We start from the raw sequence: 26134 nt of genomic DNA, 5'->3' as shown, positions 1-26134 counted from the left end.
AACTCCAATAACGATGTTAAAAATTTTTTTTTTAATTTTTTTAATTAAAAAAAATAAATGTAATTCCTCAGTTGCACTCGCCACATATCAAAAGCTCTATAGCCACATGTGGCTGGTGGCTACCGTGTTGGAGAGCACAAACGGAGCATTTCCATCATGGCGGAAAGTTCAACTGAACGGCGCTGTGCTGGACAACCTCGAGAGTTAACTGACTTCTCGCTGGAGAATATGCTCACAAATAGTCCAGGGCTCAGGGTCTCTTCTGATGTTCTGCTCACCCTGCAGGGGAGGTAGTTGGCATGAGCAGTAGAAGCCCAGAGCTGGAACTGGGCCTCTGGGTTGTTAAATGGACTTGCTGTGTGACCTCCTGTGAGTCACTGCCCTCTCTGATCCTCCCATTCCTCACCTGAAATGAGGGAGCTGGCGGAAGTGACATTGATGCCCCTTGTAGCTTTTGGCCTCCTGTGATTCACGGGCCTGTGTGTCACCTGGAGACACGCAGATGGCAGGAAGTATGTGAAGTGACCACACATGATGCGGAACCTCCCCCAGCACACATGGGCTAGTCGCTGGGACACACAGGACGCTGCTCTGGCCGTGGATGAGGGTTCAAGCACAAAGCATCCCTCTGGGTCTGCATCTGCCTCTTCCCTCTCTGTGTTTTCTTTCCCGTGTTTGTGTGTGTCTCTTGCACCTACTCTTTCCTTCAATCTATCTTCTCTCTCTGCCTCCCTCTTTCAGGGTCAGCATTCTGGCTTTTCTCATTATGCCACCCTAGGTATGCACGTCCCTGTTTATTTATTTTCCTCTCTCTCGTTTACAATCATCTGTCTCCGACACTATCCCCGCGACCCCCACGGCCCCTGGGGATGTGGCACCCTCTTTCCCCATCTGCGAAGACTTCTTGGAACAGGGACCTGGGGAATCTCCATGAAATCCATCTCTAAAAAGGGTGTTTCGGGCACTGGGAGAAGCCTGTATTCCCAGGCCCCTCCCAGAGCAGGAATCTGGGGCCCAGGTTGGGTGCCAGCCTCACCCAGGGCATAATTAGGGAGAGGGAAAGGGAGGAGGTGAATCCTTGAGGGCAGGGTGGGGAAACGGGCTCTTCGGGATTAAAAGGGAGGGCCTGGAAGGGGTCCCTGGGCAGAGGATTCCGGCGGCCTACACGGCAGGACTGAGGCACTTCTTCCCCCCCACGACTCCCAGGTGAGCGGCGTGCACCTCACCTTGGTTGGGGTGGGTCTCGAGAGCACAGGTGGGGACCCTCGGGCAGGAGACTTGTTCGAGCCTTAGTTTCCTTATCTACGGGACGCACTTCGGAGCCTCGAATCCCCAGCCCACCTGTGAAGGTAGGCGAAAGCCGAAGCGCTGAGAGGCTGGCAGCCGGGACAGCCCCGGCCAGGAGAGCGCTCCCCTCGGGCGTAGGGAGAGCAGGAGGACGCCAGGGCGGCGTCGTTAGGGCCTTTGCGCCCATCACGCCTGTGCAGGCCCCGATCGCCCGTCTGCCCACCCCTGCGTTTGTCGGCCGCGAGTTAAACGGGTCCCCGCGGGCTGGGGTGGCCCAGGATGGGCGGACGGGCGTGGCAGGCTGGGGTCTCTGACCCGGCAAGTGTTTTGAACCGTCCCCCGGCCCTCCCCCCACCCCAGCCTAGGTCCTGGCCATGAGACCCTCACACCTCCACCTCTCCGCCGCCGCCGGCCCTTGGGGCCTCGAGAACCTTCTGCTGCCGCTACTGATGACGCAACTCTGGGGTGAGGCCGGGGCAGGGCTCGGCGGGAGGCGCCGGACACCGGGGGCGATGGCAGAGTGGGCTCTTATCACCAAGCCCCGCACACTTCTCCTCCCCTTGGGACCCCAGAGCTCACCCACAGATCCGGAGAAGCCCAGCCCCAAGTCGGACCCGCCCCTCTTCTAGCTCCGCCCTAGGTATCCCGCCCCCTTCACTCTTCCGGGATCCGTACTCCCCCTTTCTCCTCGCCGCGTCCTTTCCCCGCCCCTTCTTACTTCGCCCTATTTTACCCCAAGTCTTGCCATAGAGTCTTCTGCCCCCGCCCCTTCTTCCGGCGAGTTGCGTTATTCCCACCCCTACTTTCACCCACCGGGAGCTGCTTTCTATCCCCGCCCCTTTCCGCCCCGCCCACCTTAGCCCCGCCCCTTCTGCCCCGCCTCGTTGCACTCCTGACCTCTTCCAGCTCTCTGAAGCGCCCCTGCTCCTCCAGACCCAACCTGTTAGGTCTCCTTCCTCCATTCTCATCCGCGCCTCCTTGCCCTTTCACGCCGTTCTTCTCCGCCCACTTCCATTCGGTTCCTTCAGGATCCCCAGTTTCCACACACAGCCTCGGGTTCAGGCTGTGCCCCTCCGAAGCCCCGTCCCATGGCCCCACTCGGATCCCAAGCCCACTGCTTGCCCTGCTGTCCTGCCTGCTCTGATCTCCACCTCCTTTCTTTCTCCAGTCGCGGAGGCTCTGCTGCTCCCCGGAAACGACACACTCTCGCGCTCCAGGGCCTTCGGCGGCACTTGCCCTCGCAGTTCGCAGCCCTGGCAGGTGTCCCTCTTCGATGGCTTCTCGTTCCACTGCGCCGGCGTCCTGGTGGACAGGAGTTGGGTGCTCACGGCTGCGCACTGCGGGAACAATAAGTAGGGAGAGCTCCTCAGGGACGCTACGCAGGGGCTGTGGAGGCAGGCCCCGGGGAGGCGGCTGGAAGGGCTGGGGCACTTGAGGGAACTGCCAGCTCGATGTGGGGTCGGTCCCGGAGGGCTTCCTGTAGGAGGAGAGGTGGGGTTGTGCTGTGGCCACGAGGGGGCAGTGTGGTCTTTCTCAGCGTTTCTGGGCCCATCCAGAGCCACTGACCAGCTGATTCTGCTAGGGTTCCATTTAGGTGTAGATAGTTGTGTGCAGCAGACAGAAGTCAGAATCTGGTGTGGTTAGGACTTTAGAACTAAAAGAAATTGTTCATCTCATGAGTCCCCACTGAGGGAGGAAGAAAAGGGTAGGTTTACCAAGGTAGACCCTCTGCCCTCAATTCCTGCAGAACTTAGGGACCCAAACACCTGATCACTCTTCCCCATGTGCCCCCAGATCAGGTCTCCAGCTCCCTTCTCCCCTACCCACTCCTCCCTCAGACCCAGGAGTCTGGGTCCCCAGCCCTCTCCTCCATCAGATCCAAGAATCTAGGCCCCCAGCCCCTCCTCCCTCAGACCCAGGAGTCCCAGCCCCCAGGCCCCTCCCCTGCCAGGACCCAAGTGTCTATCCCCACCCCACTGCCTGTACCCTCCTTCCCAGGGACTCAGGCTTCAGTCTCAGTCCCAGTGAAGGCTTTGCATCCATAAGACTCTTCCCTCCCCAGGCCTCTGTGGGCTCGAGTTGGGGATGACCACCTGCTGCTTCTCCAGGGAGAGCAGCTCCGCAGGACCTCTCTTCCTATTATCCACCCCAAGTACCGCAAGGGCTCGGGCCCCCTCCTGCCCGGGCGAACAGATGAACATGACCTCATGCTGCTGCATCTGACCTGGCCCGCTGTGCTGGGGTCTCGAATCCAGCCTCTACGCCTGCCCTATCACTGTGCCCAGCCCGGAGACCAGTGCCAGGTCGCCGGCTGGGGCACCACAACCTCCCGAAGAGGCAAGAGCTGGGGGCCCTGGGGGCTGTATCTTGGGGAAGGAGGACGAGGGACCTGGACTCCTGGGCCTGAGGGAGTGGGGGTTGGGAGCCTGGGGCCTGGGTTGGGAACAGTCTGGGTATCTGGGCTCCTGGATCCTGGAGGATTGGGGGCTGGACCCCAGGATTACCTGATGTTTTCTCCCATCAGTGAAGTACACCAAGGGCCTGAGTTGCTCCATGGTCACTATCCTGAGCCCTGAAGAGTGTGAGGTCTTCTATCCTGGTGTGGTCACCAACAACATGATGTGTGCAGGACTCAACACGGATCAGGACCCCTGCCTGGTAGGAACGGGCCAGAGAGGGTCTCTGACTCATGGGAACAGCATAGGGAGGTTATGGGAAAACAGACATCCCCAACCCCATAGCCACTCCCAGCCCAACTTCATCCCCGCGTGCAGCACTCTCCCATTCCTACCCCAACATCAGCCCCATGTCCAACTCTACCTCCTTGGGTCCACCTTCTCATGCCCAACCCTGTCCCCAAGTCTACTCTCAAGCCCATTCCCAGCCCCCTTCCCACCCCATCCTCAACCACATTCCCACCCTCAAGCCATGCCTAAACCCCTACCCCAGCCCTATCTCTAGATCGAGCTCCATCCCTCACCTGCCAAGAACTACAATCCCAGCTCCATCCCTCACCTGCCAAGAACTACAATCCCAGCTCCATCGACTCAACATTCTCATCCCCCACCCAATGCCCCCAAACCCCAAGTCCAACTCCATCACCGCCCCATCCCACCCCCAACCCCATCCCAACCTCATCCTTATCCCAACCCAGCTCCAACCCTACCCAACACCTCCCTTCCCCATCACTGCCCCAGACCCCCCAAGTGGCAGCCTTTCCACTGGTGTATTTACTTGATCTCTCCTTCCTCCCACCCCCAGAGTGACTCGGGTGGCCCTCTGGTCTGCGATGGGACCCTTCAGGGCATCCTTTCATGGGGCGCTTACCCCTGCGTCTCTGGTCAGCATCCAGCTGTCTACACCGAGATCTGCAAATACCGCGACTGGATAGAGAAAACCATCCTCTCCAACTGACCCAAAGGCCCTGCAACTGCTTCGCCATCTGCCGTCTTCCCCCTTCCTCCCCTCTTTCCCCCGCAGACAGCTGGACTCTCCCCCTGCCCCACTCAAACTTCTGTCGCCCATCCACACCTATTAACATCTCTCGTCTTCCCTCATGCCTCCTGCCCACTGCTGTTCTCTGCCCGCGTTGAAGCCAAGATGCAGAAAGTGGAGGCAAAGTTTTGTTCATGAGAAACGAGGAAGCCGGTGGTCACTAGTCTCTGAGAGAAGTTATCAATTACCCAATCTGGCTTCCTCCACCACTCCCTGCTGTGGGACCTTGGGCAAGCCAAGCATCTTCTCTGAGCCTCAGTTTCCTCACCTGGAAAATGGGAACAATGAAGTGTGTACCTCATAAACGTGTTATGAAGAGGCTATAACATGTGTGTAGATTGTTATGGTAATTGTCATGCAAAGTACTAACACAGTGGGTAGTGAGTTCTGATTAAATGGCAACAGGTCCTGGTGGGAATGTGTGTGATTTTGTGTCCTGGGGAGAAAAGCACAGGGGTAGCCTACAATCTCAACCCCCCATACCATCCCCATCCCCATCCCTCAGGGCTGATGGGAGAATTGCATTCCTCACCCTCCTGTCAAGTTCCATGAAGCACCTCTTAACCACTTCCTTCTTCCCTCCCACTGTTTCCCATGTCTGGGTCTACCCAACACCTGTTCCTCCTGTCTCAGGAGGAACTGGGCTGTCTCTGAGTCATCTGGTACCTTCTGTGCCTTCCTGGGGCCACTGGAACTCAAGGGACCTCACCCTGCATCCATCTCAGCCTCTAAGACCAGAGGACCTCACCCCACTTCAGTTGCTAAGTTTATGCAAAGAAGCCCTCTGAAATTTAGGGGAAATTTTTTGGCTTCTTTGTTAGATCCATCCCCATCCCCTCACCTACTACCGGCTCCAATTCCAGCTCTACCACATCTCCATTCTCATTCCCTGATCCAACACCCAGACACCCTAAGTCCAACTCCATCCCCACCCCCATCCCAAATTGGCTTTGAAATTTTGTCCTGAAAATTGGGCGGAGGGGTTCTTGTTCTCTCCCTGAAACTGTCCCTGTGTAAATATTCCCATGCTAGGGGCTATTATACACGGAATCCAGGCAAAGCTAACAGAAGTTTCAGTGTCTCCACTTAGCCCAGACTTTGGAGCGGTAACATATGCACAGTAGAAATTTTCCATCCAGCACAGGTTGTTTTGTCCACTACCCACCCCCGCCCTTTTTTTTTTTTGGCGAGGCTTGTGGGATTTTAGTTCCCTGACCAGGGATCAAACCCGGGCCCTTGGCAGTGAGAGCATGGAGTCCTAACCACTGGACCACCAGGGAATTCCCTGTTTCCCCTTTCAAACACCAATTTATTTATTTATTTATTTATTTTTAAATACAGTCTTTCAGTTTCATTTTATTATTTTTATTTTAAAATATTTATTTATTTATTTATTTTTGGCTGCGTTGGGTCTTCGTTGCTGTGTGCGGGCTTTCTCTAGTTGCGGCGAGCAGGGGGTACTCTTCGTTGCGCGGGCTTCTCATTGCGGTGGCTTCTCTTGTTGCGGAGCGTGGGCTGTACGCGCGCGGGCTTTAGTAGTTGTGGCTCGTGGGCTCAGTAGTTGTGGCACGTAGGCTGTAGAGTGCAGGCTCAGTAGTTGTGGCGCACGGGCGTAGTTGCTCTGTGGCATGTGGGATCTTCCCAGACCAAGGCTCGAACCCGTGTCCCCTGCACTGGCAGGTGGGTTCTTAACCACTGCGCCACCAGGGAAGCCCACACCAATTTATTGAGCACCTGTTGTATGGCAGGCCCGGTGCTGGGCGCCGGGAACACAGTGGTGACCACAAGGTCCCTGCCCCCACAGAGCCCACAGAAGACTGGGGCACAGGGTTTGAGCAGAGACTACACAGCTCTCTTCCGCTGACTATCCCCCCACTCCTATTAGCACACCCAGGAAACATCAATCAGGCGTATCAGCTGAGTTCATTATGCAAGAATCAGAAGCGAAGTAGGTAGGAACTCAAAAACTCGATTCATTTTTAAAGGCAATTCACCCATTCCTTTAGTCACATCATAAGTGTTTACTGAGCCATGTCCTATGCCAGGTCCCGGAGATGATTCAGAGTGAGCCCTACCTTCAAGAAGCTGCTAGTCAGGTCAGGAAGTCTTACATTCTTGTCATTCGGGTCTCCATTCAAAGGTCACTTCTTCAAGGAGGCCTTCCAGGATTGCCCTGGCTAAAGGGGTCTGCCCCTGTACTCCTCCTCCCTGGCCACTAATCCATTGCTCTGTTTATTTCTTTTGCAGCACTTGTTATAGCAAAAATGATCTCATTTATCTGTTTACTCCATAATGGTCTGTCCCCTACTTCCCCTCACCCAGTCAATGTGGGCAGGGACTCATTTATTCACTGTGGTTTTCTAAGCACCTGGTCTGATACCTGACACACAGAAGGCATTCAACACATTGTTGAATTAACAAATAACACAAATTGATCAGTGCTGTAACAGAAGGAGGCATAGGGTGCCCCAAGAGGGCCTAAGGACTCCTCCTGAAGGAATCAGGGAAGGCTTCTCAGGTGAGGGGATATATGCATGGGGTTTTAAAGGATCAGTAGGAGTTCACCAGGAAGAAAATATATTTCTGTAACTCACTGTGTGACTTGAGCAAAAAACTTGAATGCCCTCTCTACCACAATCATCCCCACTATGAAACAGAGATTGGTTAGACTCTTGTGAGAATTAAATTAGAAAGCATACATGAAATGTTTAGCCAACTGCCTGGCACAGAGTAAACAGTCAATAAAGTTAGCAATCAAAATGTTCTATAAAGCAGTTAGTATGGCACTTAGCACATAGTGGGTATTCAGTCCCTGGTCTCGAGGACTTCCCAGTCTGCAGAGGGTATAAGGCAACTGCAGCCATGGATAATATGTATTATGATGGTGGCAGTGCAGGGCTCTGTAGGTGAGGGACAAACATATTTATTGAATGCCTACCACAGTTGTAAGTGCTTCATATGTGTTAATTCACATAATCCTCCCACAACCCCAGTTATTATTGCTACTTAATAGATGGAGCAACTGAGAGAGGTCCAGTGACTTGCCCAAGGTCACACACTTAATAATTAACCAGCATTGAGGCTTGGACCCACATGGTCCAGTTCCAGAGTCCATGCTCCAAACCACTACATCACGGTGAGTTGTACACATTCAAGGGGAGCCTAGACCCAGCCTGATAACCAGGCTTACAGCAACAGAAAATGGAAGAAGCCTGGAAGTGCCCAGGCTGGAAAAGATGGACTCTGCCTGGAGAGATCAGAGAAGGCTTCCTGGAGGAAGGGGCATTTAGGTTGGATCTTGAAGAATGAATTGGAGTTCACTGGAAAAAGAAAGACGTGGAGAAAGACATTCACTCATTCAATTAACATCTCCTGAGGCCCCCCCATGATCCCAGCCCTGAACAGGGTGATGTGAGGGACACAGAGATGAGTCAGATCTGGGCTTGGCCCTCCAAGGGCTGCCCATCTGGTGAGAAGGAGGGATGGGGAGAGAAGCAGGAAAGATGAGGTGATGGGAAGGACAGTGGAGGGGAGGAGATGGGTGGAAAAAACAAGACCATGTTCTCAGGACTTAGCCAAGATATGGTGGCATTAAGAGAATGGGAAAAGTGCTTAGTTCCACCTAGGTTGGGCACCTGGATCCTTGGAGTGGTGAGGATGTGAAAAAGGTTATGACAAGAATGAGTTAACCCAGTTGGAACCATGCTAGGAGAAGCCTCTGTCCTCACGGAAAGGGGCCCAAATCCCCAGTGCAGGGAGGGTTCTGTGGGTGTGTACACGTGTGCAGCTCTCTTTGTAGTCTCTGCCCCCAGTGCAGGGAGGGTTCTGTGGGTGTGTACACGTGTGCAGCTCTCTTTGTAGTCTCTGCCCCCAGTGCAGGGAGGGTTCTGTGGGTGTGTACTGTACACATGTGCAGCTCTCTTTGTAGTCTCTGCCATTCCAGACAGTGTTTCTGTCTCTCTTTCCTTATCTCGTCCTGCATCCTTCAATGTCTTTATCTCCCTGTTTTGTTTTGTTTTTTTTTTCTTTCTCCCTCTTTCCCTGCCTCACCCCATCCTGCCTTCTTGCTTGCCTTCTTTGCTCTGAGTTCTGACTCTTTCTCCCACTCCTTGCCTGATTTCTGGGAGGTCCTTCTATGTAACCCTCCAGACTGCCCAGTACCTTGGTCCCAGCCCACTGCAGCTACATTCAAGATAAACTTGCTTCCACCCCAGGACTCCACCTTACGGACCTTCCTCCTTTCCCTCTCCCTCCTCCAGGCCACAGAATATCATGCATCTAGATGCTGTAACCAGAAGTCAGGGTTACTGAGGGCTCCTCCCTCTAGTGAACCCCAGAAGGACTATACAACCCAGAGCCCCTCCCGCATTTAGCAGGATCCCTGAGCCCCTCCCCCATTTAGCAGGATCCCTGAGCCCCTCCCCCATTTAGCAGGATCCCTCAGCCCCTCCCCCATTTAGCGGGATTCCCTGATGCTGCAGGCCACCAGCTCATCCTGACAAGTGGTCCCTCTGTACTGTCTTCCTGCGCAAGGCCCCCAGTCAAGGCTCTTCGGCTTCCCCCTCCCCCTGGAGTATTTCCCAACCCAGATTAATCACCGGGGCGGCCCCAGGGTGGAGGGATATAGTACGGTTTACCATAAAGAAGTACGGACTTGGAGAGCAGGCTCCAGGACCAAGGCACCCTGGAGGTCATGAGGCTGGGATTCATCTGTGCTCTGCTTTCTCTCCTGGAAGGTGAGGTTCCTGCCGTCCTGCCATCTGCTGCCTCTCCATGGCCCCCCGGCGCCCCTCTGCCATGCTCTTTGTCCCCCAGGCGTCCACTCCTGCCCTCTAGGCATCCCAGCATCTGTCCCCAGCCCTCCCATCTGGCTCTTCACCAACCCTTCTGCCTCCCACCCCCACCCCCAGGGCACAGCTGGGCAGACCACCGAGACATCGGGGCCGAGGAATGCCGCCCCAACTCGCAGCCCTGGCAGGTTGGGCTCTTCTTCCTCACCCACCTCTTCTGCGGGGCGACCCTCATCAGTGACCGCTGGCTGCTCACAGCTGCCCACTGCCGAAAGCCGTGAGTGACCTGGGCGGCCCCCTCTGGGCAGGAGCTGGAGGTCAGGAAAGGGAGAGGGGGCAAGGGGCCTCGTAGAGGAGGGAGGGAGCTGTGGGCAGGAAGGGCTGAGCCTCCATTTATGTTCCCCAAAGTTCAACTCTTTAGAATGACAAAATGTCCACTCTCCAAATTCTAGCGTCCAAAATAATCTGTTTCTAAGAGTGTAAATTTTGCAACTTAGACTCTTAGAAGCCTAGACTCTGACCCAGAAAAATCCAGAGTCGTAGACTCCTAAAATCTTGGATCCAGGAGATGTTACATTAGCTTCACTAAATTGTAGAATCCTAGATTCAGAGACTGGTAGACTCTGAGAAGCCTGGAGCAGGGCCACTGGAATTTCGAATGGAAATATAGCCCCAATCACACAGGAAAGTTTAAGTTTTCTAGTAGACACATTAAAAAAGGTAAAAAAGAAATGAGTAAAATTAATTTTAAAAACAGATTTAACTTGCCATCTCAAAATATTATTTCAACATGTAATTATCAGTTTTTAAATATTTATGAATGACATAGTTTAGTCTTTTTTTTTATACTAAGCCTTCGAAATCAGACATGTATTTTACAAGTATGGCATAGCTCAATTTGGACTAGCCACATTTCAAGTGCTCAATAGTTGTGTTGGATAGCGCAACCCTAGAATCTTAGATTCAAACTGTTCTAGCTAGGTTCATTGAGTATAGAAGCTCATAGTCTTAGAATCTCTGAATGACAGTATCCTAGAATACTGTGATTCGTAGAATTCTAGAATCTTGAACCAAGAGAATTCTAGAAGCTTATATTCATACATGTCTAGAATCTGGTGGATTTAATATCCCAGCATGCTATCATTCAAGATTTCTAAAATCCCCAGAGTTTTAACCAAGAGAATTCAAGAGTTTCAAACTATTCGAATCCCAATCCTTACATTTCTAAAATCAAAGTTTTCTAGAATTCTAGAATGATGAAATTCTTGTCTTATTATCCCAGAATATTAGAATTCCAGGTTCTTTGTTTCCTAGATTTAATTCAGATAATTAAAGAATCCTAGGCATTTATTTATTTATTTATTTAATTTTGGCTGAGCCAGGTCTTGGTTGAGGCACGCGGGATCTACGTTGCAGCATGAGGGATCGTTTTTTATTTTTTTAGTTGCAGCATGAGAACTCTTTTTTTTTTTTTTTAGGCTGTTAGTATTGTTTTTTTGTTTTTGGGTTTTTTTTATTATTTATTTATTTATTTTTGGCTGTGTTGGGTCTTCGTTTCTGTGCGATGGCTTTCTCTAGTTGCGGCGAGCGGGGGCCACTCTTCATCGCGGTGCGCGGGCCTCTCACTATCGCGGCCTCTCTTGTTGCGGAGCACAGGCTCCAGACGCGCAGGCTCAGTAGTTGTGGCTCACGGGCCTAGTTGCTCCGCGGCATGTGGGATCTTCCCAGACCAGGGCTCGAACCCGTGCCCCTGCATTGGCAGGCAGTTTCTCAACCACTGCGCCACCAGGGAAGCCCCTGCGAACTCTTAGTTGTGGCATGCACGTGGGATCTAGTTCCCTGACCAGGGATCAAACCTGGGACCCCTGCACTGTGAGTGCGGAGTCTTAGCCACTGGACCATCAGGGAAGTCCCCAAAATCCTAGACTTTTTGATCCAGAGAAATCGAAAACATTAGAATCTCGAATTCATAAGATTCTAGAACTTGAGCCTCATAGAATTCTAAAATCATGGATTTCTAAGGTGTTAGAATCTTAGAATTCCAGAATCTTAGATTCTGGGCATTCTAACAGAATTCTAGAATCTACCTGATGCAGAAATCCTTTTTATATTATCTGGGGAAATGGGCCATCCCCCCTGTTTGATATTCTTCCCTCTAGGAATGAAGCACAGGGGCTATACAGGATGCTGTGTGAGAATTTCCCATCATGCATCACTCTATACTGGAGCCTCTTTTAGCTCAGGCCTGTACATCAGGCTAGGAAAACAATGTTCAGGTTTCAGCCCCAAAGACAAAAAAGGGGAGAAGCAGAAATATGGAGGTACAAGAGATTCAGGAGCAGGGACAGGTTGCGGCTGGGAGGTGGGGTTGGGACTGGCATCCCAGACACAGAACCAAGGCAACAAGGTGACAGAGAGGGAAAAGGTAGAAATAACACCTCATACTCCTCAAACCCTGAGTTCTCAGTCAGTAGCCTCGTCCCTAATGTCAGAGTCAGAGTCTGGGGGATGGACATATAGACCCCTTGAGGGTCCCCAGCTATCCAGGGCAGGAACCCAGAGCAGAACAAGTGTACTGGGACGTGCAGTGAGAGGGCTTGAGGCTAGACCTCAGGAAGAAATGCATTGAGAGATGAGGGATTTGGCAGACAGGAAAAGCCTGAGCCTACAGATGACTCCAACTTGGGGCTTTTCCATATCCCACCCCTTCCATACACACACACCAAAACACACAGAGCCACTCCCTACAGAAACCACCAGACCTGTGGGGGCAGGGGGTGGGGCTGTTTTTGGGTGGTAGGTGGAGCCTCCACCTGTCTCCATGGTTCCAGGGAACTCAGGTCACCACTAAGGCTCCAGGTGGGGCAGAGAGGAAGGTGGTTTACTTGACATGGGGCTAGGAAGAGGTGTGAGCTTTTGGGGAGAGCTACAAAGTTAGAGGCAGACAAAGAGATGGAGTAGGAAGCAGGGGCCCAGAGAGGGTGTGTGCCTTGCTTCAAATCACACAGCACTCTATGTCACATGAAGATGATAGGGGCCCAGAGAGGGTGTGTGGCTTGTGGAGAGTCACATAGCATCCTGGTGGACAGAAAAAAGAGGACAGGGGCTGAGAAGACACCTCACCTTATCCCACCTTGACCTCTGGGACCTGTCCAACAGGTATCTGTGGGTCCGACTCGGGGAGCACCACCTCTGGAAATGGGAGGGTCCAGAGCAGCTGTTCCGGGCCACAGACTTCTTCCCTCACCCTGGGTTCAACCAGAACCTCAGTGCCCAAGACCACAGTGATGACATCATGCTGATTCGTCTGTCCAGGAAGGCATTTCTGGGACCTGCCGTGCAGCCCCTCAACCTCAGCCGGACCTGCGTCTCCCCAGGCACCCAGTGCCTAATCTCAGGCTGGGGGGCCACATCCAGTCCTACGGGTACAGCCCATGCCAGGGGTCTGAATCCCCTCTCTTTTTCATCTCTATGTTCTATCTATCACCTATCTATCTACCCATATATTTCATCAGATCTAAATGCTATAAATTATAAGATGCATCATTATTCTACAACCCGCTAAAAACGAGAAAAGGAAAAAAAGGTGCCATCTATCCTTGTATGACAATATTTACTGGAAGGCACATCCTGATTTCAGAGATGTTTAAATGTGAAAATATATGCATCTTAGAATTGAAATAAGGTCTACGTCACTCAGAATCACAAATCAGCAAATCCATTAGTCAAATTTGGCCTCCCACAGCAGTACTGGTTTTCAAAATGTCTTGGGAAAAAAAAAAAAACACCTCAGTTTGTTGCTGCCAACATTTAAAACCTGAGAGATTTTACATCAAAGCCAAGTTTCTGGATTCGCTTGAAAAATTCAAGACTGGCAATGCTGGGTTCATATTTCTAAAATAATGACCATTGTTGGGCAGAATCAGTGGAGGCTGCCCCCTTCAAACAAGATACAGGTTCTGTATCCACTGCAGGTGAACAGGTCCCCTGCAGTTCACCCCAAGGGCTGCTGTTTCCCTACAAGGCCCCCTCCCCCCACTTTCCCTCTATTTCTATCTGGTCTCTCTAAATCTGTATCTCTGTCTCTGTCAATGACCATCTCCCTATAAATGTCTCCTCCCCTTTATCTCACTGCTTTCTCCCTGGATATCTCTGGGTCTGTTTCTCCCTATTTCTTCATTTCCTCCTCTGAGAATCTCTTTCCCCTTAAGAGGTCTCTGTCTCCTGCCAAGGTCCCTCTTTTTCTCTGTGTGAGTTACATACGTATCTCTCCTTGTCTCTTGACTCTCTGCGTCTTTCTCTCTCTCTCTCTCTTTGGCCCTCTCCCCATCATATCCATCTGTTTCTCTTGCATGCTGTGATTCTGTTGCTTTGTCACTTTCTCTTGTTTCTGTCTTTGAGAGTCTTATGCTGTGGCTCCGTGGGTCCATCTTAGGAAAGTGGGGGGGGGGGGTGCTGAATGTGATGGAGACAGCTGCTGATCTTTTATGGACCTCCTTCCCCAACAGCGCAGTACCCACTCACGCTGCAGTGTGCCAACATCAGGATCCTGGAGACCAAACTCTGCCATCGGGCATATCCAGGCCACATCTTCCACCACATGCTCTGTGCCGGCCTTTGGGAGGGCGGCCGGGGCTCCTGCCAGGTGAGATTTCCTCTGGAAAGGAGAGGGATGGGTATCCTGTGGGGATTCCAGGGTCCTGGGGGAGAAGGGAGTTGGGGCCCCAGACTTACTGGATCAGAGCAAGGAAGGAGCTGGGAAACCTGGGTCCTGGGAGGGGGTGGGACCAGGGCCAGGATTCCTGGATCTAAAGGAGGAGGGGACTGGGGGTTGGACTCTATGTCCTGGGGGAAGAGGGGTCCACAATGCTAGGTCCTAGGGGGAGGTGGGGGCTATGAGCTTTTACTCCTGGGTCTGAGGGAGGAGGGACTGGAGACCTGGACTCCTGGGTATCGTAGGAGGAGGGAACTGGGAGCTTCCTGAGAGGGAGAAAGTGCCTTGTGTCATGTCCTGAGTAGACTGGCCTAACAGTTTCCCTGCTCTTCTTCCGCGCACAGGGTGACTCTGGGGGCCCCCTGGTTTGCAATGGGGCTCTGGCGGGTGTGGTGTCCGGGGGCTCGGAGCCCTGCTCCAGACCCCAGCGCCCTGCCGTCTATACTAGTGTGTGCCACTACCTGGACTGGATTCGAAAAACCATGGAGAACAACTGAGACCTCGCGCCTTGGACGACCAGGAAAGGAGGGTGGGCGCAGGGCAGGAGGGTTTGCAAGACTCCAGCCTCAATGGTCTCCGCCTTTGGCTTCGGCTGGCCTGGAGACGCCTTCTGGATATTCAAGTTCCCAGCTTCTGGATATTCAGACCCTGGCCCCCGCGAATGATAGAGCCGCGCGCCCTTGAAAAGGAGAGGAGAGACACCTCCGCCCCTCTTGGCCCCATATCTATGACGTCACCAGAACTGCCACCGCCCCCATGGAACGGCATCAAGTTTGGTTCTACCGCAGTAAAGACTTCCACTAAATAGCTCCTCCCTTCCGCGCTTTGCCCAGTGAGATTCCCCCTCTGGACGCTACCCCTTGTGGCCACGCCTCCTTCGTCATAGATCCAGCCTCGTGACGTCACGAGAGGGTAGCTTCCCCCACGTGGAACTCAGGCAGTGTGTCGGTCTCTGTCCCGCTCTGGCCCCGTTCTAGGCGTGTCCAGGGTTTGAATCCTGGCCGGGGCCCGACCGGGAGAAGTTGGGAGAGATTCTCTGTCCCCTCCGATCCTCCAAGGGATGATTTTACATTAAACGTGCGGAGCCGCGCCTTCCTACTGCCGGTTTTGTGAGCTAAAGGATGGGGACCGGGTGGGCGGTGGAGGGCAGAGAGGGAACCACCACCGCGTTGCAATTCCCCATAAGCCCCGAGCAGGTCCTGCCTAAGTCTGTCTCCATCAGCCCTATTGCAGCAAAGCTCCTGGGTTCTGCTTGGGCTGGTCCCATCGCCCCCAGGGGAAGGGGAAACCAGGTCACAGCGCCTCCCAAACCTGCCCTTCCGGAATCTGGACCTCTCAGGGGGCAGCCCGTGGGCCGGGCCGATCCGCCCTCAGAAGTCGGGACCAAGAAGACTGGCTTGTCTTCCATTCCAGGTTACTGGCAGCCCCCTCTTCCCACAAAAACCCAGGCTCCAAATTACTCCTTCCAAAAAGACTTAAGAATTCAGCTGCCAGCTCCTTCTCCCTCAGACCTCAAATCCGGGCCTCCATCCCCCTCCTACTTCTGACCCAGCAGTCCCGGGCCCCAGGCCCCTCCCCCCTCACTCAGAGCCAGGAGTCCAGGACCCCAGTCCCATCCTCCCTCAGCTCCAGGAGTCAGGGGCCCTCACCCCCTCTTCGCTCGGACCAGGATGTCTGGGCCCCCAGCCGTTTCTGCTTCAGACCCAGGAGTCACAGCACTAAGCTCCTTCACTCCCAGACCTCAAGAGTTAGAGATTCCACAGTGGCTGTATCAGTTTACAAGCATGGACACCAAGGGGGGAAGAGGGGAGGTTGGTGGGATGAATTGGGAGATTGGGATTGACATATATATGCTAATATGTATAAAATAGATAACCAATGAGAACCTGCTGTAGAGCACAGGGAACTCCACTTCGTTGTACAGTAGAAATTAACAAGACATTGTAAAACAACTCTACCCCAATTAAAAAAAAAAAAAAGAGATTCCAACCCCTCCTCCCTCCAGATTCTCCGTTCAGCCCCTGAGCCTCTCCTCACTCATAACCAGGGGTCCAGTTCCCTGCTACTCCGCCGGCCCCCAAGTGGGAGGAGATGGAGCAGGAGGCTGGTGGTCCCAGTTAAAAGGCTCCAGAATCTTGTACCAGGCAGGCAGAGCTGAAGTACGCGGGGTGTTCTTCCTCTGGATCCGAATCAGTAGGTGACCCCGCCCCCTGAATTCTGTAAGGTGAGATGCCAAAGTTCTCAGACACAGGCATCAGGCCCCTGAGCCCCCTCCTCCAGGGCCCAGGACCTCAACCTCAGATCCCTTCCTCCTTTGAGACCCAGGAATCAGCACCCCAGCCCCTGCTCTCCAAGACTTCGGAGTCCCAGCTCCCAGTTCCCTTTTCCTTCAGACCCTGGAGTCTGGGGATCCTAACTCCCTCCTTCCTTGGAACGTAGGAATCCAGCCCCTGAGCTCCCAGTTCCTCGGATTCAGGAATCTGGGGCCCCATCCCGTTCTTCTTCACACCCAAGAATCTGGGTCCCCAGCCCCTTCCTCCAGCGGGACCCAGAAGAACTGCTCCAGAAGCTCTGCTTCCTCCCCAATCCCAGGATCCCTAGGATTTTGGTCTCCTTCCTCCTCCGCTCAGCCCTGTCCTCTCTGTCTCCCAGACCCCACCGTGGGACATCCCACACCTGCTGCAGAGTCTGGATCTGGATGTTCCAGCTCTTGCTGTTGGAATCCCGGGCAGGTGGGGGGCGGGGGGGGGGCCCGGAAGTCATCGGTGGAGCACCTGAGCCTGTGGGAATACCATGGTGGTGGCTAAAAGGGTGCACGTGGTGGCATGTGGGGAGATGGGAAGCACGCGATTACGTGCGGGAGCTTCTGTGGGGTGGCCGGAAGCACGGCGCACGCAGCGGCAGGTAGGAATGCGCTGAGTTCTGCTGGTATTGCAGGAGGTGCACTAAGCCAGCAGGGCTGCCTGCTGAGGGGGCACAGATACACACAGGAGTGCACGGGGCATGTGGGCACATGCTCAGGTGTGTGACTCTGTGTGTGATGACTCACGGGCTTCCATGAGTGTACATGTGTATCTGTGTAGCAGCATGTGCAAGCTGCGAGGCAAACACCGGAGGGTGTGTGTGTGTGTGTGTGTGTGTGTATCCGTTTGAAACCACAGTGGTTTTCCTGCCCCCTGCACTGACCCAGAGGATGGTGATCTAACCCTCTCCCTCCTGCTGCAGGACACTTGAGAGCACAGGAGACCAAGGTGCTGGAGGGCCAGGAGTGCACGCCCCATTAGCAGCCTTGGCAGACAGCCTTGTTCCAGGGTGTCCGGCTAATATGTGGGGATGTTCTCATAGATGACAACTGCGTCCTCACAGCAGCCCACCGTAAAAAACTGTGAGTGGATTCCGGGGGCAGAGGTGGGCTGGAGCCTGGGGAAAGAGGGGGCTGGGGCTTTGCCTCAGGAGGCGAGAGCTGGGGACTGGGTCCCCGAGAATGGAGGTCTGAGAGAAGAGGGGACCTGGACTCCTGGGTCTTAGAGAGGAGGGGGCTGGGAGCCCTTATCCCTGCCTGGGTCCCAAACCACCCCCATCATTACAGGAAATACACAGTCCACCTGGGAGATCACAGTCTGCAGAATAAGGATGGGTCAGAACAAGAAACGGCTGTGGCTCAGTCCATCCCACACCCCTGCTACAACAGCAGCAACGAAGACCACAACCGTGATCTGATGCTCATTCGACTATGTGGTCGGGCATCCCTGGGGCCCAAAGTGAAGCCCATCAACCTGGCAGATCACTGCCCTCAAGTTGGCCAGAAGTGCACCATCTCAAGCTGGAGCTCGGTCACCAGCCCTCAAGGTAGTGGGAGGGAGAGGAGGAGCTGGTTGTCCCAGTGGGCCCCAAGCCATTGGCAAAGCTTTGCCTGTAGAGTAGATAAAGAAGGGAAGGTGATTGTGACGTTCAAGTTCACAAGGGGTCCATGTTAGAAACCTTAAAGACCGGAATATTAACAGGAGTGGTGGGAGAAAGGAAACAAATTAACAGATCGTCCACAGGGCTCTAAAAAGTGGATGGATGAATGAATGAGTGGATGAATGAATGCACCCCTCCTTTAAGGTGGAGAGTTATGAGACCTTTTATGGGTACAGGATTCTACATAGTCTTCACAACAGACTTGGGATACATGGGCTCCTCAGTGGCCCAGGAAAACAGGCTCCCTCTTCTCCCTCTTGAACCCAAGATTCCTCGCCCCAGATCCCCTCACACCCAGGAGTCCAGGTCTTTCCTCCTCCAGGACTCACAGTCTAGGTCCCCAGTTCCCTCCTCACTCTGGACCCAAAAGTCTGGACCTCCATGGAGGTCCTCCCTCTGGGGCTTCAGAGTTCAGGTAGCCCTTTGCCCTGCTTCACAATGAAAACATTGGGGCTCAGCTCAAAGAGGTGATGTGGTTCGCCAGGAAAGCAAAGTCAGGATTCAGGTCCCTGCCTGTCTGACTCCTAAGAAGACAATGGCATGCTGTGGAAACCTAGCTGCTCATGAATCAGGCAGGTCATTTCAAACCATGGCTCTGCCCCTTTTCTCTGGGCAAGTCCCTTCCCACCTCTTGACCTCACTTTCCTCATCTACAAAACTGGGATAATTATCCAATAGATTTTTAAGCTCCATGAGGGCTCAGGTTATATCTATTTTCTTCATTGTGGGTTCTTAGTGTTCAGGGTGGTGACTGGTATACAGTATGTGTTCAATAAACATTTGTTGAAAGAATGCATAGATGAAGGAATGAAAGCATCCCTCCTTCAAAGAGCTGCTGTGAGGGTCAAATGAGATTGTGGGCCTATAGCTTCTGGCACATAGAGGTACCAGATAGAATTTTTTCCCTCTCAAGTCTATTCTTCAAAGGTTAATAAGAAAGATTAATTCCACTGTCAATCACCAATTCAACACTGATTTTGTGAGCATCTGATATGCCCCAGGTACTGTAGTGTACAAAGCCTTATGGAGTTGCATGCTAAGTGGGGAAATAGACAATAAACAAATACATATAAAATGAAATATTAGGTAGAGTCAAGTGCTATAATGGAATATCATAGAGGGGAAGAGAATAGGGAGTGATGGAGAGGTGGTGTTGTGGGGTTTTTTTAAGATTTTTTTTTTTGATATGGACCATTTTTTTAAAAGTCTTTATTAAATTTGTTACAATACTGCTTCTGTTTTATGTTTTGGTGTTTTTGGCCCTGAGGCATGTGGGATCTTAGCTCCCCGACCAGGGATCAAACCCACACCCTCTGCATTGGAAGAAGTCTTAACCACTGGACTGCCAGGGAAGTCCCGAGATGTGTTGTTTTAATTAGAATGGTCAGGGAAGGCTTCTAGAAAGAGGTGATATTTGGAAGAAGTAGGATTTAGCTGAGATTGAAGACCTGGTGGTCTGGGAATGGGAATATTAGAAAGGGTCAGAGGTGTCCCAAGGGGGCACATCCATGTCCCCCAGTCACCTGATCCTTAATTTGAAAATAACTCAGGGCAAGAAACAAAAGGTAGGGTCCAAAGGTCCTTCTTTAGGTGGAGAAGAAGAAACAGCAGGGGCCATGGCTTTGTTTCATGTGGTGAGAAGTGATGTGCCCTGTGAAATGTGTCAGAAAACCCTGTGCAGCTGTGGATACACAGAAGGGAGGTTAGATACAGACAGGGATGGAGGGAAGAGTGTTGCTGTCTCTGGGAACTTGCAACCTCTGCCTCCTCGGAGAATTTTCCTGACACCCTCAGCTGCGCAGAAGTAAAAATTATTCCTCAGAAGCAGTGTGAAGACGCCTACCCTGGGCAAGTCACAGATAGTATGGTCTGTGCAAATGAAAGCAGTGGGACTGATACATGCCAGGTGAGTGACTTCTGAAACTCTCTTCTTCCCTCACTCGCACTGTAGAGACTGGAGGCTTGGCAGTGGGATTTTCCCCAAGAGTCAGCACCCCTACCTCTACAGAGTGAAAAGCTGGTTCAGAGAAGGCACACTCTCCCTGCAGGTTACACAGCACAGGAATCAGAATAATTGAATTGTCCTTGTTGCTTTCTTGGGAACGCTTGCCTGCAGGGTGGGGATTAAAGGGAGTGAGGGGATAAGTCCATGAAGGAGAGAGTCTGAGTCTAGAGGGTACGCAAGCTCCCTGCCCTCTTTCTCAGTGTTAGTGCCTGGAATTCGTGCTGACTTTACCGATGATCAGGTAGTCAGCTATTTTTCTTCGAGTCCTGACTGGGTTCCCTAGCATGATTGCTTTCTCCTATGATTGGTTCCTTGGGGAACAATGCTGTCTTCCCAGCTGGCCAGGGAATGGCGCCATTGACTTCAATGCTCCCTCAGTGAGCTCCTCAACCCCGAGGTGACACATCTGGAGATTTGCCAAAGGTATAACACTCTCTTTCCTATTGGCTGCAACTTCAGTCCTCACGGCTCCCCTTGGGTTTGTCCCCTTCATGGAAGCCCCACCCCCTTTGCTTATGATTGGTCCCTGAAGACAATGCTTCAACGCTTCCTTTCCTATTGGCCAGGAATAGAATCATTTCCATTAGTGATCCGGCCATGGAATCTAATCTTTCTGGAGGATTCCCTAGAGACAATGGTTTCTTCCCAAATAACTCCCGCCACTGTCCCTTGGGTGTGTGTGTATCCAAAAGAACCCTGCTCCTTTCTCCTACGTTTTGTAACTGGGTTCAATGATCTCTTCAAGAGTGGCCAGGAATGGAGGAACTCAGTCCCCTCCATGTAATTCCTACTTTCTTCTCTCTGGATTGTACCCTGCAGACAGCATTCTCTTCCCTCGTTGGTAAGGATTTCCTCCACTGCCCTTAGACATCCTGTCTGCATCTCCTGCACATGGAAGCCCCACCGCTCTCTCTCACCATTCGTCCCAGGCTACAATGCTCTTATCTCAAGGGACCCAATCACATTACAAAGTTGGTACTAAATACTGGTACAGCAGGGCATCTTAGGGGAAAGTCTTCTATTCTCGCCTTCTAGGGAGATTCCAGGGTCTCACTGGTATGTGGTGGCGTTCTCCAGGGCATCACATCCTGGGGATCAGACCTCTATGGGCGGCCTGAGAGATCTGGCGTCTACACCAACATCTGCCACTATCTGGACTGGATTAAGACCATGGGCAGAAAGGGCTGATCCCAAGATGAGCTCTAGATCTCCCTCAGTAAACTCACAACATCAGCCTGGCCCCTTGCCTGTGTGTGCTTTGGCCCTCTTGAGAGGGGTGGAGGGGCAGAGGGTCTGAACCCTGCTGGGAGGTGTGATGGGAGATCGAGAGAGATCAGGACCTGCATGGCCATTCGGGCCATCACCACTGGCCAAAGTGATCTCCTTTTTTTTCTGGAAGGACTTGGAGGAATGGGAGGTTAATTTCAGGGGAGAGAAGACATAAGGATTTCCAAATATCCAATGGGCTGGCCTGTGAAAGACACAGTTGAATGGGTTTTTGTTTAGTTTTTCTAAGCAGCTAAACTGTATCTAAGCTTTGGGGGGAGATTTCTCCTTAAAAACTGTGAGATATGGGGACTTCCCTGGTGGTCCAATGGGTAAGACTCCACGCTCCCAATGCAGGGGGCCCGGGTTTGATCCCTGGCCAGGGAACTAGATACTGCATGAATGCCACAACTAAGAGTTCACATGCTGCAACTAAGAAGTCCACATGCTGCAACTAAAGTCCACATGCCTCATCTAAGACCCAGTGCAGCCTAAATAAATAAATAAATATTTTTAAAAAAAGATACTTTAACAAAAAAAATTTTTTTAATAAAAAAATAAAAATTGTGAGATATGCAGAGTAAGGTGCAAGAAATATAGAAATAGCTTAAATATGTACCCATGAACATCCATGAAACTGAGGCAGGAGACAGAAGGTCCCCAGGCTGAGCCGCTGGATTTTGTCCCCTGTAGACAGATACTCCAAGATGAAGACAATAGCAGGAGAGAGGAGCTGAGCCCTGCCCAGATAAGAGATAAGGAGACCACATATTTCTCATTCTCGAGTTCAAGGAGACCTCCCAACTACACATGTACAGAAAGGCTCCTTAGAGGTCGAAAAGGGAGGGGGCGCCACCCCATAATATGTGGTGTCGACCTTCCCACAGGTCTGTGCGCTGGATTCCATCTTGGCTAAGAGATGCACACACACACAGGGGAGGACCCTGAATTAAACCAAATATGGACTCAGAGCCAGACAAAGCAAGATGATTGGCCAGAGGAAACTCAGAAAAACTGCCCCATATAAGTGATTTAAACTACCACGAAGGCGTGACTCTTTCTCTGAGCCTGCCTGTGGGCGTCTATTCACATGTACTTTTTTCCTCCTAAAAAACACTTTACCTAACATCCCAATACCCAACTGATATTTAAATATCCCCAGTGGAATGTGAACCCAGAAAGGATTTGAAGATTAATTTATGGCATGAAGGGGGAGGGCGGCTGAGGTCAAGGAGGGGAAAGGACTTGTCCAAGGTCAACCAGAAATTCAGGAATAGAATCATGGATTGTGGAGTCTGGCAGGAGATCACAACACCAGTCATGCACAAAAGCTGGAAGGACCCACCTATATCAGGGAGCTTTTGTATACAAGTGACAGAGCCCCAGTTCAAACTGGCTTATGGGTAAAAGGGGATTCGTTGGTGCAGGTGCCTAGGAAGGCCTTGGAGATGATTCACAATGTTAGAAGAAGTGACGTGGGTATGAGTCTCAAGTACCTGTATTGGTGACTTAAGCCAATCATCTCTGTCTCTCTGTGACAATTTCTCTCTCTGTCACTCTGCCTGCTTCTGTCTCTGTTTCTCTCTCTCATATGTGTGAACTCTTTCTCATCTCTGCTTGCCTCTTTCCTTCTCCTGTGGATCTCATTCTAGCCTCTGTAGACAAACTTCGTCACATGGAGGGAACATAGCAGCCCAGTTAAGCAAACCCAGCAGAAACAGAGATCTCTTTTCTCCCAACATCTTGATATTAATCCCAGGGAAGAATTCTGATTGGTCCAGCTTGAAATGAGCCCACCCACTGGATTAATCATTATTTCTAGGGAGGAAACAATGATCTTGTTGGCTTGGCTGGGTCGTGAGTCCATCCCAGTGGGTGGGAGGGTTTGGAAAACTGTGATTGACAGTTTCACCAGAACTATATGAAATGAGGGGGCAGATTCCCAAAAGAAGTGGGAGCTGTTCTTGAAAAAAGGGGGGAATGGAATCCTGGAAGTCAGAAACAAGGGGCCTTCAGAACCCAAGGAGCTGAATCAGGAGGTTCCAGAATCGCAATGTCCAGGATCCCTCAGGGTAAGGCACAGCTGCAGGACAGCAAGATACCAGTTCTCAGGTGTGATCATGAGCTGGAAGATGAGTCATCAGGCAAAGGATCAGGACATAAGTCTGTGTGCAAAGGAAGTATGAAGCTGGGTGTCTGGGTGGGACTTAGGAACAGGACTAAACCCAAAGGGCACGAGAGGGCTGGGGATTTGGGGCTCTCGTCAACGTGGGGGCATGCCTCATTAATAATAAGCCTATGGGGTTCCGAGTTCATTTTTAGCCAAAAGAGATTCTGAGCATATGTGACAGTGTCCCAGGGAAACTTCCTTCTCAGATTGTGGGTTTGTACAATGGTTAGACTATGGGCAATCCTCAGCATTCGAATTCTGACCCTTCTGCCTCCTTAGCTGTTGATTTTGCACAAGGGTTCTAGCTTCTTTTAAGCTTCCCTTTTTTCACCTATGAAATGGGGAAGACAGTCCTCGCTTGGTCCCATGAGACGAATAGAGATGTGGTTTGCAGAGCATCCGACACATCACATAGTAGATGCATAAGAAATGGAAGCTGCCTCATTCCTGGTAGGATGAGGTAAGGCAGCCAATATTATTTAATTCTTTCACTTGCCTTTAGAAGTAGATTTTGCTTTCCTCCACTTTAGAGGGGGAAAAAGTGAGGCTTGGAAAAATTAAATCACTTACCTGAGATCACGAGGAGGGCAACTAGGGTTGGTCAAACCTGGGTTTGTCTGACTTGTGAGGTCAAGTTCTTCCTATCACACCCTGTGGCTGAATGGCTCAGGGAACAAGGAAGGACTGGGTTGTTGACTGCTCTGTGGATGACAGTGGTTTGCAAACTAGTATTTATTTAAGTACCTCCTATGCTCCCTGGTTTGGGCTGGGTGCTTACAAAAACACCTTTGAACACCAGACACATTTCCTCTGCTTGTGAAGACCAGTGTTTAGCAATAAAGCCAGATTAAATAGTCAAGAACACAGTAAGACAGGGACTTCCCTGGTGGTGCAATGGTTAAGACTCCACACTCCCAATGCAGGGGGCCCAGGTTTGATCCCTGGCCCGGGAACTAGATCCCACATGCATGCCACAACTAAGGAGCCTGCCTGCCGCAACTAAGACCCAACACAACCAAAAAAAAAACCACCACAACAACATAAAGACAGATATGCCGGACTTCCCTGGTGGCACAGTGGATAAGAATCCGCCTGCCAACGCAGGGGACATGGGTTCTATCCCTGGTCCAGGAAGATCCCACATGCTGCGGAGTAACTAAGCCCATACACCACAACTACTGAGCTCACATGCCACAACTACTGAAGCCCATGCTCCTAGAGTCCATGCTCCACAACAAAGAGAAGTCACCGCAATGAGACGCCTGAGCACCGCAACAAAGAGTAGCCCCTTCTCGCCACAACTAGAGAAAGTCTGCACGCAGCAACAAAAACCCAACGCAGCCAAAATAAATAAAAAATTAAATCTTAAAAAAAAAAAAAAAAAGAAAGACATATGTGCCAAGCACAGCAGAAGAGACATTCTGGTGATTTAGGAGTCTATAGCAGGGCTCCAGAGTTCCTCTTTTTAACAGTATGCTGAGGAGGCAGGGGGCTGAAGAGAGAATCCAGGGATGAAGATTTGGACAACAGATAACAGATTGGAAGTCTTGCCAAAATTCCTCTCTTTGGGAAGCCAGGAGGGAAAGATACAGATTGCTGGCTCACGGTGCTGTGAGGTCGAGTGGCCTAGCATCTGCCCCTACTTGATTTGGGAGCCCAAGTCAAGAGGGTTGACGCCCCTCATGGCCAGGGTCCCGGTGTGGAATTAGTGGGGTCGGGGGTCCGAATTCTGGGGTCTGATTTGGGATTTGATGAGAGTAAGTGTCTCAGAAGTTTTGGGGACTTCACTTGAACTTAGTCAGTGTGGGATTAACTGTATGGTGTTAACTGGTGAACTTTATTTTAGAGTGTGTGTGTGAAAGGAAGTATGGAGTCAGGTGGGGTATGGAGTTGGAAAAATGAAGATGGGGTGAGGGAAAGAGTTTGGCATGGAAGTGGGATGGGATTTCGTGTAGAATTTGGGTTGTAGACGAGAGTAGGGCCGCGACTGGAGTCAGAGTGTTGGTGTGAGCTGGGGATGGGTTCATGGGATGGATGTCAATGTGGTCTTCCCGGAATAAGACAGGGATGAAGACTATAGTCTGAGTTGTGCATGTGGTCAGGTTTGGGACAGAGGCTATGGTGACATTCAGTGTTTGGGTCAAGGCTGAGTTTGGGTCATGGTTAGGGATCCAGGGTTTGCGTCAAGAGTCAGGGTTAAGGTTGATTGAGGGGTGAAATCTAGCCTGTGTTGATATTTGGAGGCAGGAACTTGGTCAGGAACTAGATTCCAAGTTGAGGTAAAAGTTTAGAATTGGTCAAGGATATAGTAGAATTGAGGGTTAGGGTTGGGTACGAGTTGAGGTTTTGGGTTAAGACTCAGGCTTGCATCAATATCGGTGCTGAGCCTTTAGTATATGTGTCTTCTACCGTCAGATACCAAGCTTGGTCAGAATTCAAAGTGA

At 51.6% G+C, this 26134-nt stretch overlaps 3 protein-coding genes, 1 long non-coding RNA gene and 1 other non-coding gene across 5 annotated transcripts; 3 read left to right on the top strand and 2 right to left on the bottom strand.

Moving 5' to 3' along the window:
* Positions 1–79: 79 nt before the first annotated feature.
* On the bottom strand, positions 80–1889 carry LOC137752723 (uncharacterized). The gene is made up of 4 exons (XR_011071272.1): positions 1677–1889; positions 1227–1341; positions 407–488; positions 80–279 (listed from the first exon to the last, which is right to left on the bottom strand). It is a non-coding gene; the product is annotated as an uncharacterized lncRNA (long non-coding RNA).
* Positions 1662–5073, top strand: KLK10 (kallikrein related peptidase 10). Its single transcript, XM_068527500.1, has 5 exons — positions 1662–1752; positions 2456–2639; positions 3350–3624; positions 3812–3945; positions 4549–5073. The coding sequence occupies exons 1-5, from the start codon at positions 1662–1664 to the stop codon at positions 4699–4701; spliced, it is 837 nt and encodes a 278-aa protein (XP_068383601.1). The 3' UTR covers positions 4702–5073.
* Positions 5074–9475: 4402 nt separating this feature from the next.
* On the top strand, positions 9476–14783 carry LOC137753204 (kallikrein-9). Its single transcript, XM_068528270.1, has 5 exons — positions 9476–9518; positions 9693–9849; positions 12732–12997; positions 14081–14217; positions 14631–14783. Exons 1-5 carry the CDS (start codon positions 9476–9478, stop codon positions 14781–14783), a joined length of 756 nt encoding a protein of 251 aa, XP_068384371.1.
* Positions 11408–11480, bottom strand: TRNAV-CAC (transfer RNA valine (anticodon CAC)). The gene has a single exon. It is a non-coding gene; the product is annotated as a tRNA-Val (tRNA).
* Positions 14784–18005: 3222 nt separating the features above from the next.
* Positions 18006–21442, top strand: KLK8 (kallikrein related peptidase 8). Its single transcript, XM_068528403.1, has 4 exons — positions 18006–18135; positions 18715–18716; positions 20024–20155; positions 21290–21442. Exons 1-4 carry the CDS (start codon positions 18006–18008, stop codon positions 21440–21442), a joined length of 417 nt encoding a protein of 138 aa, XP_068384504.1.
* The last annotated feature ends 4692 nt before the right edge of the window (positions 21443–26134 follow it).

Source organism: Eschrichtius robustus, chromosome 19 (assembly GCF_028021215.1).
Source record: "Eschrichtius robustus isolate mEscRob2 chromosome 19, mEscRob2.pri, whole genome shotgun sequence".
NCBI classification, from domain to species: Eukaryota; Metazoa; Chordata; class Mammalia; order Artiodactyla; family Eschrichtiidae; genus Eschrichtius; species Eschrichtius robustus.
The sequence above is the reverse complement of the archived record's forward strand: the minus strand, read 5'-3'. Positions and strand labels throughout refer to the sequence as shown.

Excerpts from the sequence above, each read along its gene's own strand:
- KLK10 (XM_068527500.1), top strand. The coding sequence starts at position 1,662 with ATGAGACCCTCACACCTCCACCTCTCCGCCGCCGCCGGCCCTTGGGGC. Across the intron at positions 2,640-3,349 it reads GCGCACTGCGGGAACAATAA|GCCTCTGTGGGCTCGAGTTG; the intron begins GTAGGGAGAGCT and ends TTCCCTCCCCAG. Across the intron at positions 3,946-4,548 it reads CGGATCAGGACCCCTGCCTG|AGTGACTCGGGTGGCCCTCT; the intron begins GTAGGAACGGGC and ends TCCCACCCCCAG.
- LOC137753204 (XM_068528270.1), top strand. The coding sequence starts at position 9,476 with ATGAGGCTGGGATTCATCTGTGCTCTGCTTTCTCTCCTGGAAG. Across the intron at positions 9,519-9,692 it reads TCTGCTTTCTCTCCTGGAAG|GGCACAGCTGGGCAGACCAC; the intron begins GTGAGGTTCCTG and ends CCCCACCCCCAG. Across the intron at positions 14,218-14,630 it reads GCGGCCGGGGCTCCTGCCAG|GGTGACTCTGGGGGCCCCCT; the intron begins GTGAGATTTCCT and ends TTCCGCGCACAG.
- KLK8 (XM_068528403.1), top strand. The coding sequence starts at position 18,006 with ATGCTCATTCGACTATGTGGTCGGGCATCCCTGGGGCCCAAAGTGAAG. Across the intron at positions 20,156-21,289 it reads GTGGGACTGATACATGCCAG|GGAGATTCCAGGGTCTCACT; the intron begins GTGAGTGACTTC and ends CTCGCCTTCTAG.